Below are 15,607 nucleotides of genomic sequence, written 5' to 3'. Positions count from 1 at the left end.
TACACTAAAGGTTGAGTCATAGTCATAGTTCTTATGTGGATAATATACGAGCAAGATATAGTACACCACACAGCTATGTTCTTTCCTTTTTTATTCCCACATGACATTAAAGGGCTGAGTATAGACAGAAGGATTTCTCACATGAAAAATGTTCTCATGGATTTTCATAAGTGTGCATCATTTGAGTCTGTACACGAGGAGTAGATCAGTTCACAGCTTTCCCCCAAGTGACACCCACGGTTTCTCCCTGCCGTTTGTTCTTTGAGGAAGCCAACCCTCCATGATGACTGAAGTCTTTCACTGAGCTGTGATGTTCATATCTTTCTTGCCCATGGAGTCAGGCCTAAAGCCTCTCACAAAGATGGTTTCTGTCTAGTATATGTCCTCTGGTGTTGTCTTAGATGAGTTGGGTGACTGAAGACTTGCCCATACAGATGAGACTCATTAGTTCTCCCTCCGGGAGGATAGCTCTTACTTTGTAAGGTTACAGGGTGTACCAAAACCTTATACACACAGGTTGCATTTGTGTGATTGCTCTCATTTCTTGTCCTGACAAGGTTTAAATGAGATACTGAATGATTTCCTTCCCTGATGACACGCATCATTTTTTTCTCTGGTATTTACTTTTATATGTTGCAAAAGACTGGAGGATAAACAGAAAACTTTCCCACAGAAGTGACACTCATAAGGCTACTCTCCAGTTATGTTCCCTCATCTGCAACACGTTAAGATGGCGTAGTAAAGGCTTCCCCAAAGATGTGTCTCTCTAATAGGGCTTCTCTCCAGTGTGTATTCTCTCATGTGTGGCACGACAAGATTACACAGTGAAGGTTTTCTCACAGAAGTGACACTAATAGGGTTTGTCTCCACTGTGTATTCTCTCATGTTTGGCACATTGAGATGATGTAGTGAAGGCTTTCCCACAGAAGTGACACTGATAAGGTTTCTCTCCAGTGTGTATTCTCTCATGTAAGGAACGAGAAGATGGATCAGTGAAGGCTTTCCCACAGGTGCGACATTCATAGGGCTTCTCTCCAGTGTGTGTTCTCTCGTGTCTGGCACGCTGAGATGGCTGATTGAAGGCTTTCCCACAGGTGCAACACTCATAGGGCTTCTCTCCAGTGTGTATTCTCTCATGTTTGGCACGTTGAGATGAATCAGTGAAGGCTTTCCCACAGGTGCGACATTCATAGGGTTTCTCTCCAGTGTGTATTCTCTCGTGTCGGGCACGGTGAGATGGGTGATTGAAGGCTTTCCCACAGGTGCGACATTCATAGGGGTTCTCTCCAGTGTGTATTCTCTCATGTTTGGCACGTTGAGATGAATCACTGAAGGCTTTCCCACAGGTGCGACATTCATAGGGTTTCTCTCCAGTGTGTATTCTCTCGTGTCTGGCACGGTGAGATGGCTGAGTGAAGGCTTTCCCACAGGTGCGACATTCATAGGGGTTCTCTCCAGTGTGTGTTCTCTCGTGTGTGGCACGTTGATATGAGTAAGTGAAGGCTTCTCCTCAGGTGCGACATTCATAGGGCTTCTCTCCAGTATGTATTCTCTCATGTGAAGAACGAGAATATGGATCAGTGAAGGCTTTCCCACAGGTGCAACATGCATAGGGTTTCTCTCCAGTGTGTGTTCTCTCGTGTCTGGCACGCTGAGATGGCTTATTGAAGGCTTTCCCACAGGTTCGACATTCATAGGGCTTCTCTCCAGTGTGTATTCTCCCATGTGAGGAACGAGAAGATGGCTGAGTGAAGGCTTTCCTACAGGTGTGACATTCATAGGGTTTCTCTCCAGTGTGCACTACGCTATGTTTCTTAACATAGCATGGCCATTTGAAGGCTTTAGCACAGATGAGACACTCATGCGGTTTCTCTTCAGTGTGTTTTCTGTTATGTGTCTTAAGGTCACTGGGCCTTTGGGAGGCTTCCCCACTGGGAGGGCATGCCTGTGCTTTCTCTCTGGCATGTGCTCCTTCCTGACATCCAGAAAGAGACTGCTGAGTGACCGCTTCCCACACACAGAGGGGACCTTCATCTGACCCTCCTCCAGTGGACATGTCCTCCTGCTGCCGGAAGTGACTTGGCTGAATGGAGGGGGCAGTACACTGGTGGCTGTCATCAACTTCCTGGTTAGTGTCTCCTCCATCCTGCCAACTGAGCTCTCTGGGTTGACTGACCACATGCCCTAGGTCACTATCCTCACACACTTTGTCTCCATCATGTGCAGTCCTATGGTGACTGAATTTTGAAAGAACAAAGGCTGTCCTACACAAACTACAACCATGTGATTTCCCTGCAATGTCAGTTACATTGTGTTTACAGCGTTCATTGCTCTCAACAAAGACTTTACCACACAGACCACAGTCACACTGTCTGTTTTCTTTGAGAGACTTACTGCATTGTGTAATATCTAATGAATTTTTTATAATGCCATTGTCATTTAGATGATCAATTTCTTTGTGTTCCATGTGCTCAGGAGTACGTGAATATTCATGGTGGTTCTCTCCCTGGTGTAGGCTAACACAGGAGATGGCTTCTGCATCCTTTAGCAAACTCTGTGTCAATGAAGAGCTGTGAGTCTTCGTTTCTGTCGAGTCATTCCTGTCCAGTGAGTGTTGCAGATAAAGAGATTTCTGCTGTGGGAAGATGATGAAACATGATCATCAATTTTTCACATTCACCTCTATGGCCATATCTCTACATGAGAATACTAGACTACTTAGCCTAGACATAAATCATATTATAATTGGGCACTGATAGCTCAAGGCTGTAATCCTATCTACCCACATGGATGAGATCTGAGGATCATGATTCAAAGTCAGCCAGTTCAGGAATGTCCATGAGACTCTTAACTCCAATACACTATTCACTAAAAGATGGAAACAATGCTGTACTTGCAGTGGTAGAGTGCTAACCTTGAGGAAAGAAGCTGAGGGAGAGTACCCAGGCCCAGTGTTCAAGCCTCAGGACAAACAAAATCAACAACCAACTTATTTTTTTCTTTCACATCGCCAGCTTGAAAGTGTCAAAGACATGCTCCATGCAGGATGTCAACAGCAGAAGAATTAAGTTAATTTCCAGATAGTGGTGTTTTTGTGTGGTTTTTTTTGTGTGTGACAGAGACACAGAGGGAGCGAGAGCCAGAGAGAGACACAGAGAGAGAGAAAAAGAAAAAGACAGAAAGAGAGAGACAGAGAGAGAGTATATGCATATAGAAGAGGGAGAAATAGACAGACACATAGGTAGGAAAAATCTTTGGCTTTGGACTATTTTATATTGCATATCTGAGATTAAGTTTGTTATCATTTTTGCTTTTGCTAATCATGGGGCTTCAACTCCCGACCTGGGCACTGTTCTGAGCTTCTTTTGCTGAAGGCTAGTGCTCTACCACTTCAGCCCCAGCACCACTTCTGGCTTTTTCTGTTCATATAGTACTGAGAAATCAAAGCCAGTGCTTCATGTATGCTAGGCAAGCACTCTACCACTAAGACCCTGAGATGAAGGTTTTGAAATCCTGTTGTTTTCCTTACAAAATTCAAACTATGTGGAGCTATTATCCAAGAAACTTCCTCAGCTAAGAATGAGGCAGGCACTTGCTTTACCAGCTACTCTTTCCATTGCCAAGTCTTTACTGGTCACAATAGCAGTCGCATCCCTGTAACTTACCACTGACGGGGTCACGTGGACCTTCCTGCTGACTTGTTGTAGGTAAAGATGGCCATCTTTGCCATGTGGAAAGGAAATGCCTGTAAGAAATGTTTTAAAGCATACCTGGCATGAAACCGGGAGGAGATTTTTAAAAGCACCTTAATCCCCATTTGAGTAGTCATTCAATGAATCAAAGGAAAGAAAACAATTCTTAGAAAAAGCACCTCCTGTCATATTCACGATCATGAATGATAATTTCTGTCATCATTGCTGCTTCAAATCAGGACTTGTGTGCTGTTGCTGAGATTTCAGCCTCAAGGCTAGTGCTCTACCACTTGAGCCACAGCCCCACTTTCTGCTTTTTTTTGCTGAGTAAGAGAGTCTCCCCAGAGTTCTCCTGTTTGGATGGCATCAAACCACCATCCTCAGATTTCAGCTTTCTTGTGTAGCTATGATTGTAATTAGAAATAGAGTAGCTAAGAGAAGACAATATATCGGTAATCAAGGTAATACACTGAATTTCAGAAATCCCACAGTGGCTCCAAATTAGATTAAGATGCTGTTCATGTAACTCCATGTTCACAAGCAATGGGAAAATACAATACATGGTCTAGGGGTGGATTCAGAAGTAATCCTCAGTTTCTATTTCTGCCTTAACAAAATACAAGCTACCGGGCTGGGGATATGGCCTAGTGGCAAGAGTGCCTGCCTCATATATATGAGGCCCTGGGTTCAATTCCCCAGCACCACATATACAGAAAATAGCCAGAAGTGGCACTGTGGCTCAAGTGGCAGAATGCTAGCCTCGAGCAAAAAGAAGCCAGGGACAGTGCTCAGGCCCAGAGTCCAAAGCCCCAGGAATGACAAAAAAAAAAAAAAAAAAAATACAAGCTACCATCAAAAGTACATTCTCAGAGTGAATTCAAGTAGAAATTCCAGTGGAAAGAAGCTGAGTGAATGTATATGTACATATATATGTGCTTAATTTTATACATCCACATTGGCAACTATATATGCACACTGGACAGGTCCCGTTACTCACCGATGGACTCCAGCAGACAGGCAACCTCTGACATCACATCGCTCCACAGCTTCCTCTGTGCTGCGTTCATCAGGTCCCACTCTTTGGGGGTGAAGTTCACAGTTACATCTTCAATGTTCAGAGGTTCCTACAATACCCAAGACAGTTCCCATTTGACAGTGTAACAGGGACAAGTTCAACAGACAAGCCTTGAGATGACGCCAACTGAGGTAGGTAGAGCGGAGACCGGGTATGCACAGAAACCAATGGTTCTGGGCTCGGCTATGGCCTAATGGCAAGAGTGCTTGCCTCATATCCATGAAGCCCAGGGTTCGATTCCCCAGCACCACATGTATAGAAAGGGCCAGATATGGCGCTGTGGCTCAAGTGGCAGAGTGAGGAAAGAGAAGCCAGGGACAGTGATCAGGCACTGAGTTCCAGGCTCAGGACTGGCCAAAAAAGAAAAGAAACCACCATTTCTTTAGGGCAACAGCTGGGACCCCTCAGCGTGAGTGGCCTCAGCGCTGGCCACACTGCACAACGTTACAAAGGCCTGCAGGCCACACATACAGGGAACACTATGGGGAAACAGGCCAGAGAGGGAAGAAAGAACAAAAACCATACCAGCAAACCAATCCAGCTCCAATGGAGAGCTGACATGGGATGCCATGGACACTGGAGACCAGCTAGGAGACAGGACATGGGGAAACAAACATGGAGAGGCAAACAATGGCACCTGAGCTGGCCTGACCCTAAATAGGATCAGGTCTAGGGGTTGGGTCACAGGAAGCTCCCAGAGCCAGGCACTTGACTGACAGGTTCATAACCTATTGGCCAGCAAGCACACCATGAAGCCAAGATGGCAGGTAGTACAATTCACAGTGTGGCCAGTGATGGCGCTAGCCAGATCCGACCTCCCTATTACAATAGAAGCCTCTTTATTGGGGTCTATCCAATTTTCAAAATTTTACCCAATGCTTTCCATTTTTTCCTATATTCCACATTTATTTCCACTTTTCTCCTTCATGTATACCTTCAGACTGAATTCAGTTCATGATGTTTCCTAGGGGTAACAACCAGTCATAAAACATCAAGATGGTGATGGAGGCCAGATCTGGCCAGTGAAAGAGGGCAGAAGCTGACTCCATCTCCATTATCTCCGTCAGCCCAGAGCTTCAGAGTTGAGGGTCCTGCCCTGACTTCAGGAAGATTTACCCACTCAATATAAACAACAGTCATTGTCCTCCGCACCAACCCTCAATCCACCTTCCAACTCTAACTAGATGAAAGGTTCATTCAAGCAGATACTAGGTAAAAGGTCGTAACTCCACTGGCCACCTATGTGTGGCTTAGCATACTCTGCCTTGGCCTTTATAACTCTATAAATCGGCAGCTCCAGCACTTCCCAAGTCTGGGTTGTGGCCCTGTCAGGTCAGTTTATTCTTTTTTTTTTTTCGGCCAGTCCTGGGCCTTGGACTCAGGGACTGAGCACTGTCCCTAGCTTCCTTTTTGCTCAAGGCTAGCACTCTACCACTTGAGCCACAGTGCCAGTTCTGGCTGTTTTCTGTATATGTGGTGCTGGGGAATCGAACCCAGGGCCTCATGTATACGAGGCTAGCTCTCTTGCCACTAGGCCATATCCCCAACCCCATTATTCTTAATTCCCCAATAAATCCATCTTTTTACTGAAGACTGTCTGTGAGTGGTAGACTATTGAAGGGGCAGGAGACCCCCTCCCTGGGACACTTCCCCCAGTACAATGGGGTTTAAAATTATATCAAACAAACAACTACTTGTGACTGAGCTAGAATAAGGCTTTGGGTTTCCCTCAGCAATGCCCAGATCTCCCACTCCAACCTGGGCCACTGGGAAGAGGAACCGCATTTATGCTCGCCTGAGCCCCACCAGAACCACTAGAGACCCACACCATTGCAAAAGCAAAGGAGTCTTTATTGCAAGCTTGAGCTTGGCCCTCTGTGCACTGGGCAACCTGATGCTAAGAGGCCATGAGCCTAGGGTTATCAGCTGTTTTATACATTTTGGGGAGTTTCCTTCCCACTAAGGCCCTTAGGGTATTAGAAACTAACATTGTAAGTACAGACTCTTACATTCACTAGAATCCAAGCAGATTACACACATACATCTTTAAATGTGGTTGTGCATAGGGACTGACTAGCCAAACTGAGTTTGGGTCACTAGTTGGCTTTTCTGGTTCTCGTTCATCATATTTAAATTTACACTAAAAGTTGAGTCATAGTCATAGTTCTTATGTGCATAATATAAGAGCAAGATATAGTACCCCATACAGCTATATTCTTTCCTTTTTATATTCCCACATAACATTGAAGGGCTGAGTATAGACAGAAGGATTTCTCACATGAAAAATGTTCTCATGGATTTTCATCAGTGTGCATCATTTGAGTCTGTATACGAGGAGTAGATCAGTTCACACCTTCTCCCAAGTGACACCCACGGTTTCTCTCCGCCGTTTTTACTTTGAGGGAGCCAACCTTCCATGATGACTGAAGGCTTTCCCATAGCTGTGATGTTTATAGTCTTTCTCACCCGCGGATAGTCAGGCCTAAAGCCTCTCACAAAGATGGTTTCTGTCTGTGGATTCTGTCTAGTATATGTCCTCTGGTGTTGTCTTAGATGAGTTGATTGACTGAAGACTTGCCCATACCGAGGAGACCAAGAAAGTTCCCATTTGACAGTGCAACAGGGACAAGTTCAACAGACAAGCCTTGAGATGATGCCAACTCAGGTAGGTAGAGGGGAGAAAGGGTATGCACAGAAATCAACAGTTCTATGGCCTAGTGGCAAAAGTTCTTGCTTCCTTTACATGAAGCCATGGGTTCCATTCCCCAGCACCACATATATAGAAAAGGCCAGAAAAGGGGTGGTGGCTAAAGTGGATCAGTGCTAGCCTTGAGGCGAAAGAAGGTAGAGACAGTGCTCAGGCCCTCAGTTCAAGGCTCAGGAATGGCCAAAAAAAAAAAAAAGAAACCAATGGTTCTTCTCGGCATGAGTGGCCTCAGCGGCCTCAGCGATGGCCACACTGTACGGTGCTGTGGAGGGGCGGATGAGCAAGGCACACCCCGGAATACTGCATGGCATGTGGAAGAGACAATATGGAATAACCCACATTCCACATGGAACACCTTCCTCTCTAGGCACTGGAACTCAGGTCGTGGGTGCTGACCCTGAGCATGGTTGCTCAAGGCTAGTTTGTGCTCTACCCCTAGAGCCACAGCTCCCCTTCCAGCTTTTCTTGGTGCTTGATGAGAGACAAGAGTCTGGTTGACGGGCTGGGGATATGGCCTAGTGGCAAGAGTGCGCGCCTTGTATACATGAAGCCCTGGGTTCAATTCCCCAGCACCACATATACAGAAAATGGCCAGAAGTGGCGCTGTGGCTCAAGTGGCAGAGTGCTACCCTTGAGCAAAAAAAAAGAAGCCAGGGATAGTGCTCAGACCCTGAGACCAAGCCACAGGACTGGCCAAAAAAAAAAAAAGTGTCTGGGCAATTTCTCTGCAGGGCTTTGAGCAACAGTGGCCAGTCCTCAGCCTTTGGAGCCACATGGTTATGACACCTTTAGAATAGTTTGTGCAGGTATTGGGCTTTGATCTCATGACCTACATGCTGTCTCAGAGTTTCCTTTGCTAAACCTGAGTGTTCTCCCAACAGAGCTATACTTCCATTTCCCCATTTCTCTTCTTCTCCTTCTCTCACCCACCCCTCCCTCTCTTCCCTCTCCTCCCCCTCCTTCTCTTTCTCCCTCCCTCTCCTCCCCCTCCTTTTCCTTCTCCCTCTCTCTCTCCCTCCTTCTTCTTCTTGGTAAATTAGTGGAGAAATGAATCTCATGGGTTTTCCTGGCCAAGCTGGCTTTGAACTGGGATCTTCAGGTCTCAGCCTCCTGAGTAGATAGAATTACTGCTGTGAGTCACCTATGCTCCATTCTAAGACTTAAATGTTACTAGAAGCAGTCAGCCACTGGTGGTTCATTTTACCCACTCAGGGATAAGGCAGGATCGACTACAGAAAAGGAAGCAGGGTAAAAGGCTGCCAGGAATAAAAAAACTCAAGGTTAAAGCTAGTCCATCAAATTCGCCTAAGATTAAGGGACCAAAGTTATTCATGAGGAAATGAGGCCGGATAAGTTCAGAAGAATGAGGCCCGGTGAAGGCAACTCAGTAATGTGGTGTTTAGAAACATACAATCACTATCTCAGCTTCAGAGGCGCAACAGGATGCATCCCTTCCTGAGAAACACATTTCTCAGCCCCAAAAATAACATTTGTCTGGCAGGATGTATGCCTTCCCGAATAAAACGCTCCCCACAAACTTAAGAAACCCCCAATCAAAATGTAGACAACAAGGGGCTTTCCTTATCTCAAGGAAAAGGAACTGCTCCATGGCAGGATGGGTTCCACCTGCCAAGAGAGCCCCAAACATCCAGAAACTCAAGACATAACACCAACCCCCACTGTTGGTGATTAGGGCAAAGAGAAAACACCTATCTTGGCATACAGTTAAAGTCACACCCCCTGCCTTTACCATATTAATAGTCTCAACAGCCAAGGAACTGTCTATCTCTGTCTCTCCAAGAAAGGACCCCCACTCTTGTAAGAGTGTGCCCTTGCTTTCTGAATTTCTGTCTGCTTTTGGTCTACTGGCTTGCTTACTTCCTCAGTAGAACTCAGCCAAGTTTCCTTATCACTGTGAATTGTCCAGAAATTCTTTTTCTGGGATTGAAGTTAAGGACTCTAAGAGAGGAGTCCCTATGTTAAAAGGAAAATGTCACAAACCCTCTCCTGCATCTGGTGCAAGGAGACAGAGTTCTGGGGATCATTGTTCCAAACCAGGCCAGGGAAGGAGAGTCTCAGAGACTCACATCTCCAGTAAGCAGTACAGAAGATGCCAGAGTGGCACTGTGGCTCAAGCACTAGAGCCTTAGTCTTGAGCCACATACTCTCAGTGACAGTGCCTTGGCCCAAAGTTCAAGCCCCAGCACTGTCAAAAAGTAAAGATGAAAACTTCAGAAAACCATTCATAACATTGTTTGCACCTTCGATGCAATGCATGTTTTCCATAACTATACCTAAGAGTATCACTCAATAAAATCTTTCAATGATATTACATGCTTTTTTTTTTTCTTTTGCTGGTTCTGGGGCTTCAACTCAGGGCCTTGACACTATGCCAGACCTATTCTGTTCCAGGCTAGTGCTCCAACACTTGAGTCACACCTCCAACTTGCAGCTTTTTGCTGGTCAACTGAATAAGAGTCTCCCCAGTTGCCTCACGAGGCTGTCTTCAAAAGTGCCACCCTCAGATATCAGGCTCCTGAGTAGCTAGGATTGCAAGCAGAGCAGCCCAGGCCCTAATATCCTGTGCAACTGCAGCAAGCAACACAGTAGTCATTCCTTCCTTGAGAACATAAAGCTACACTGTATTATTGAAAGCCCAGAGCAGCTGGAGGAGATCCTTACATTCTGGGCACAGATCATGACAGGGTTGGTCAGAATGAGGTTCAAGGGCATTAAGAATGGCAGTTTCTCCAAGGCCAGTCAGGGGAACACTGAGAGCCCAGTGATCACCATTCATTCCTGATAGCATGTCTCATCCTCAGTGTTTATGCAAATTCATGTATTATATATCACTATCTTCTTGTTCTTTCCATTCTGCTAAGTAGGAAGTGTTTTATAGTATAGTAAATTATTATAGAAGCTACATATTGAAGGATTGAGTCCTGGAGTTTTTAATAGCGCACTTGCAGTCTGCAGGCAGCCGCTTGTTAGAAAGGCCTGCAGCTCACACATACCCTTCACACTGTCAGGAAACAGGACAGAGAGCAAAGAAAGAACAAAAACCATACCAGCAAACCAATCCAGCTCCAATGGAGAGCTGAGTTGGGACGCCAGGGAGACTGGAGACCAGCCAGGAGACAGGATGCAGGGAAGCAAACATGGAGACACAAACAATGGCACCTGAGCTGGCATGACCCTAAATAAAATCAAGTCTGGGGATTGGGTCACAGCAAGCTCCCAGAGCCAGGCACTTGACTGTCAGGTTCAGTAACCTACAGGACAGCAGGCATGCCATGAAGCCAAGATGGCAGATAGAACAATTCACGGTGTGTTCAGTGATGGCGCTAGCCAGATCCCACCTCCCTATTACAAAAGAAGCCTCTTTATTGGGGTCTGTCCAATTTCCAAAATTTTACCTAATGTTTTCATTTTGCCCTATATTCTATATTTAGTCCCACTTTTCTCCTAAATGTATACCTTCAAACTGAATTCTGTTCATGAAGTTTCCTAGGGGTAACCACCATTCATCAAACATCAAGATGGTATGGGAGGCCAGATCTGGAGGTCAGAAGCTGACTCCATCTCCATTATCTCCCTCAGCCCTGAGCTTCAGAGTTGAGGGCCCTGCCCCAACTGCTTAGAAGCATGGGAAGTTTTCCCCCATCACTGTAAACAATAGAAACTATCCTCCCCACCCCACCCCCCAATCCACCCGCCAACTCTAACTAGATGGTTCAAGCAGATACTATGTAACAGGTTGTAACTCTACTGGACAACTGTGTGTGGCTTAGCATACTCTATAGGTGTTGTGACCTCATTGGCCAGGTACCAGTGGCGAGATTGTCCACGCGGCCTTGGCCATTATAACTCTATAAAGTAGCAGCTCCAGCACTCCCCAATTCTGGGCTGTGGTCCTGGCCAGTCCGTTTATTCATACTTCCCTAATAACTCCATCTTTTTATTGTAGACTGTCTCTGAGTGGTGGACTCTTCGAGGGGCGGGGAGACCCCCTCCCTCGGATCCTTCCCCCATTACAACCTGGTTTAAAGTTACCTCAAACAAACAACTGTTTGTGACTGAGCTACATTAAGGCTTTTGGTTTCCCTCCGCAATGCTGCGATCTCCCAGTTCAACCTGGGCCATTGGGGAGAGGAACAGCTGTTATGCTCAAACACCGGACCCCCACAAGGACCACCAGAGACACACACATATGCAAAAGCAAAAGGAGTATTTATTGTAAGCTCGAGCTTGGTCCTCTGTGCACTTGGCAACCGGACGCTAAGAGGCCATGAGCCTAGGGCTTTCAGCTGTTTTATACATTTTTTTGTGGGGGAGGCAAGGACTTAACATACACCATAGCATCTTTTAACAAATCAACACACACTGCGGGAAAATTATAAAATAATTCTAAAGCATGTTTGGCGAATTTGGTGAAGGGAAATCCGGAAAGGGTCATTGGTGAGATCGAGGGACCGACACTTTTAGAATTGATTGGTTAAACCATAAGGGTATAGCAAGGGGGATAGTGCACCACTGCAGGGTTTTAGATACAGGAAACCACACCTGGGTGGGGCAGTTCTGGTGATTGTAAAACTTGTTTTTCTTCTCTGCAGGTCATTCATATGGGTATTTACGGTTTTTCTGAAAGCCATCTGCCCCAGGGCATTTTATGGTCTTTCCTAGGTCCTCAGCCACAAAGGGATTTACAGAAGCAAAATTAGTAGTTAGTAACTACAAAATTGTGATTACAATTTTTAGTTTCTCCCCAGGGAACCCCTGAAAGTCCTGTCTCAGCCTGTGGGAACTCAGTTTTAGGCACCACAGTTAGCACCACACTAACTGAGTTGCACACATCAGCATGATTAATGAGTCGCTGGACATTGGGGAGGGTAGGTGAAGTATTCCTTTAAAAGTGGTGACTCTTAAGAGTCCTTGACTTCAATCACAGAATCAGACCTTCTGGACAAGTCACCATGGTAAGAACTTGGCTGAGCGTTGTTGATTGTGCAGGCAAGCAAATGGACAAGCAGACAAACGGACGAGCAGAAGGGAAGGGGCAGTCTAACAGATTGTGGGGCTGGGCAGAAGAAACGGGGAAACAGATCCTTGGCTGTTACGAGTATTCGTGTGGCATTCATAATCTGCTAGTATGTGCTACTGTCCTGTTTATCTACTACTTTGCTTACTCCATTAAGCTCTGCTGTGTTTTCTTACCATCCTGCCTTGCCCAGAAATTCTTATTCCACAAAGTCAACAACCCTATGTGAAGAGTCCCTGCATTTAAAGGAAACTTCACAAACCCTCACCTGTGACTCGTGACAAGCCTCTTTCCACGAGGCCACCAAACAGGAAAGGAAGACATTCCCTGTGCTCCTTCCACACACCACTGAATTGCAGGCCAGTACACGGATCATTTACTAGCGGACAATATTCCAATCAGTGACCACTACTTCAGAGTCACTCCTTGAAATTCCAACTCATGAACAAGTCTTTGTACTTAATATGATAACGCAGCGGAGCACTGTTGGCTCTAGGCTGTAAGCTGAGCCCATTTGAGCTGCTCAGGAAGCAGAGATCTGAGGATCGGGCCTCAATGGCAGCCCAGGCAGAAGCATGTCAAGAGTCTTATCTCTAATGAACCACCAAGGAAATACAAAGTGGGGTTGTGACTCTCTGCGGTGGAGCACTAGCCTGCAACAAAACAGGCCAGAGACAGTGCTGAGGCCGAGTTCAAGTCCTCCCACTGACAGTAAAAGAAAAAAAGATATAAACACCCGATGCCAAAGTCTCATTTCTTTAAGGAAAGCTTTTGCTACTCACCGGGGACGCCATGATCCCAAGACTGTGCTCCACTAGACTTTCACTCCCAGGCAGTCCCAGTGTCATGCTGAAGGAAGTGTGGAGGGAGGAAGAAGCCAGCAGCCACCTCCAGCCTAGGATTTCCAGCCCCTGGGAAAGTGAAGTCCTGGCTCCTCCCACACCTTCGCCTCCACCCAATCAACAACTCTGTGGAGCACTGGGTGAACCGTCACGCCCAGGGCTGTCCTTCAGCCCCCAGAAGCCAGGCTTCCGAAAAGAAGAGACTGGCCCACTGATGAGGTGGGGGGTTGGTCCCAGGAAATTCAGGTCCCAGCCCCAGACTCTGAGGATTCTGGTGGTGCCCACTGGGGCTAAACAACACTGTGTATTTACATATCCCCTTTAGGTCTATGCAACCCCCTTCATCTGCAATTGAAAGGATGGCTTTTCTCCCTTCTGGCCCTTGGAAGCTGGGTGGACAGCCCTGCTGTAGTTAAGTAAACAGCTGTGTTTACATTAGATCTTCATCACCTTCAGTGGGACATTATTATTACCTGGGCTCAGGTCTCTAGGACTGACTTCTTCTTGAAATAGTTGACCATTATATGTGGACATCCCTTTTAGGAGATAATGCATTCTGCCATATATTTAAAAACAGTTGTTTGTCATTGAGAGGGAATGCACGTTCCACAAGGAGGAGCTGTTTTCCCAAGTAATCCTCTTACAGGATACATGTGAACCTTTGGTATGTGAACTGGGCCAGGGTCTACTTCATACTGGTGCATAGATTTGACGTCAGGTTGATATACCCACTTCGGAGGGCCCGTGGATTTGATGACAGGTGCACATGCCTACCCTTGGGAGGACACAGGTTCCCTGGAAGACTGGAGTCCTCAAGGGGTCAATTTACATACCTTATCATAATAAAGAGGAGCTTCCCTCAATTGGGTGGGGGAGAGCTTAGTGGAAATGGAGTTGGCTTCTGCTCTAATCTGAGCTGGAGTCAGCCTCAAGTCCCTCCACAGTTAATGATGACACGGGCCAGATCTGACCTCCCAATTACACTCAAGTAGATGGGCTCCCCAACTTACGTCCCTTCTTTCCCACTCTGACTTGCTCTGCTCTTCTTGCTCTCCTGCATACTTTGTACCTGCTGAACCGCTAGACTCTCACTGGACCAGGATGAGGAGACCAACCTTAACCCTTAGAGGTGGGGTCGGGAGATGGTGGGGTGGGGTGGGGGAATTGCTAAAATCCCTCCCCCTCCTTCAGCCCCGGCCTCAGCGAAGACACCACCCACCACACCAAGCTCCTCCTCCTCCCTACCATCCTCCTCCTCCTTCCTCTCCCCTTCCAGCCCTCTCTCACACATAGCCTCTTTCAGCTGCCTAGCCTGTTACTTTCTCTTGTGCTCTCCAAAGCCCTTCCCCATTGGCTCCTCTCTTCCCCTTGGGCCCCCTTGTTCTTACTCAGGACCAGACTGGTGTCCCCAATTCCCATAAACACTACCACCGACTCAGAAAAGCAAGGTGAGGAGCCTTTACTATCTCAAGACCACACTGCACAGGGCTGGCAGCAGAGTGCAAGGCCACCCTTCTTTCAGCAGAGCTTAGACAGGGAAAACCACACGCGGTGTGTTACACGGAAGCCAGTGGATTTACAGAAGCAGTGCCAGTAGTCAGTAATAAAAGGAAACAGTGAAATTGATTAGGGCCCCTCCTAATAAAAGTGGTTACACATAAGCAACACAAACAATGTAGGGGAACAAGAAGGGACAATCAGGACCACAATTATCTCTGGGGACTCATCTCCAATTCACCACCAGAACACAGAAGTGGAGCTGTGGATGAAAGTTGTAGAATACTAACTAGCCTTGGACTCTTTAGCTCAGGGACGGCACTGAGGGCCTGTGCTTTAGATCCATGACCTCCAAGGGGCAAAAAAAACCCTAAATATTTATCCTTAAGAAATACTGAAGTACAGGGCTGGAGATATGGCCTAGGGGCAAGAGAGCTTGCCTCCCATACGTATTCCCCAGCACCACATATATGGAAAACGGCCAGAAGGAGCGCTGTGGCTCAGGTGGCAGAGTGCTAGCCTTGAGCAGGAAGAAACCAGGGACAGTGCTCAGTCCCTGAGTCCAAGGCACAGGACTGGCCAAAATAAAATAAAAAAAAAAACAGGAAAAAAAATAGAAATACCTAAGTATTCAACGTATTATCTAAGTATTCTGCTCAAAACATCCATTTAATGCCTAAGAGTCCATTTCGTAAACTTCGGGGCTGGTACTCATTTACAGGGAGAATGTACATTGTCACTGTGAGGTTTAAGAGG

At 46.5% G+C, this 15,607-nt stretch overlaps 1 protein-coding gene across 1 annotated transcript; it reads right to left on the bottom strand.

Annotated features, from left to right (window-relative positions):
* Positions 1-701: 701 nt before the first annotated feature.
* Positions 702-13,306, bottom strand: LOC125368163 (zinc finger protein 383-like). Its single transcript, XM_048369019.1, is given in 3 exon segments — positions 702-715; positions 979-1,813; positions 13,295-13,306. Coding segments are annotated over 3 exon segments (861 nt in total).
* Between the last annotated feature and the right edge of the window lie 2,301 nt (positions 13,307-15,607).

This window comes from Perognathus longimembris, chromosome 20 (genome assembly GCF_023159225.1).
Source record: "Perognathus longimembris pacificus isolate PPM17 chromosome 20, ASM2315922v1, whole genome shotgun sequence".
Lineage (NCBI taxonomy): Eukaryota > Metazoa > Chordata > Mammalia > Rodentia > Heteromyidae > Perognathus > Perognathus longimembris.
The sequence above is the reverse complement of the archived record's forward strand: the minus strand, read 5'-3'. Positions and strand labels throughout refer to the sequence as shown.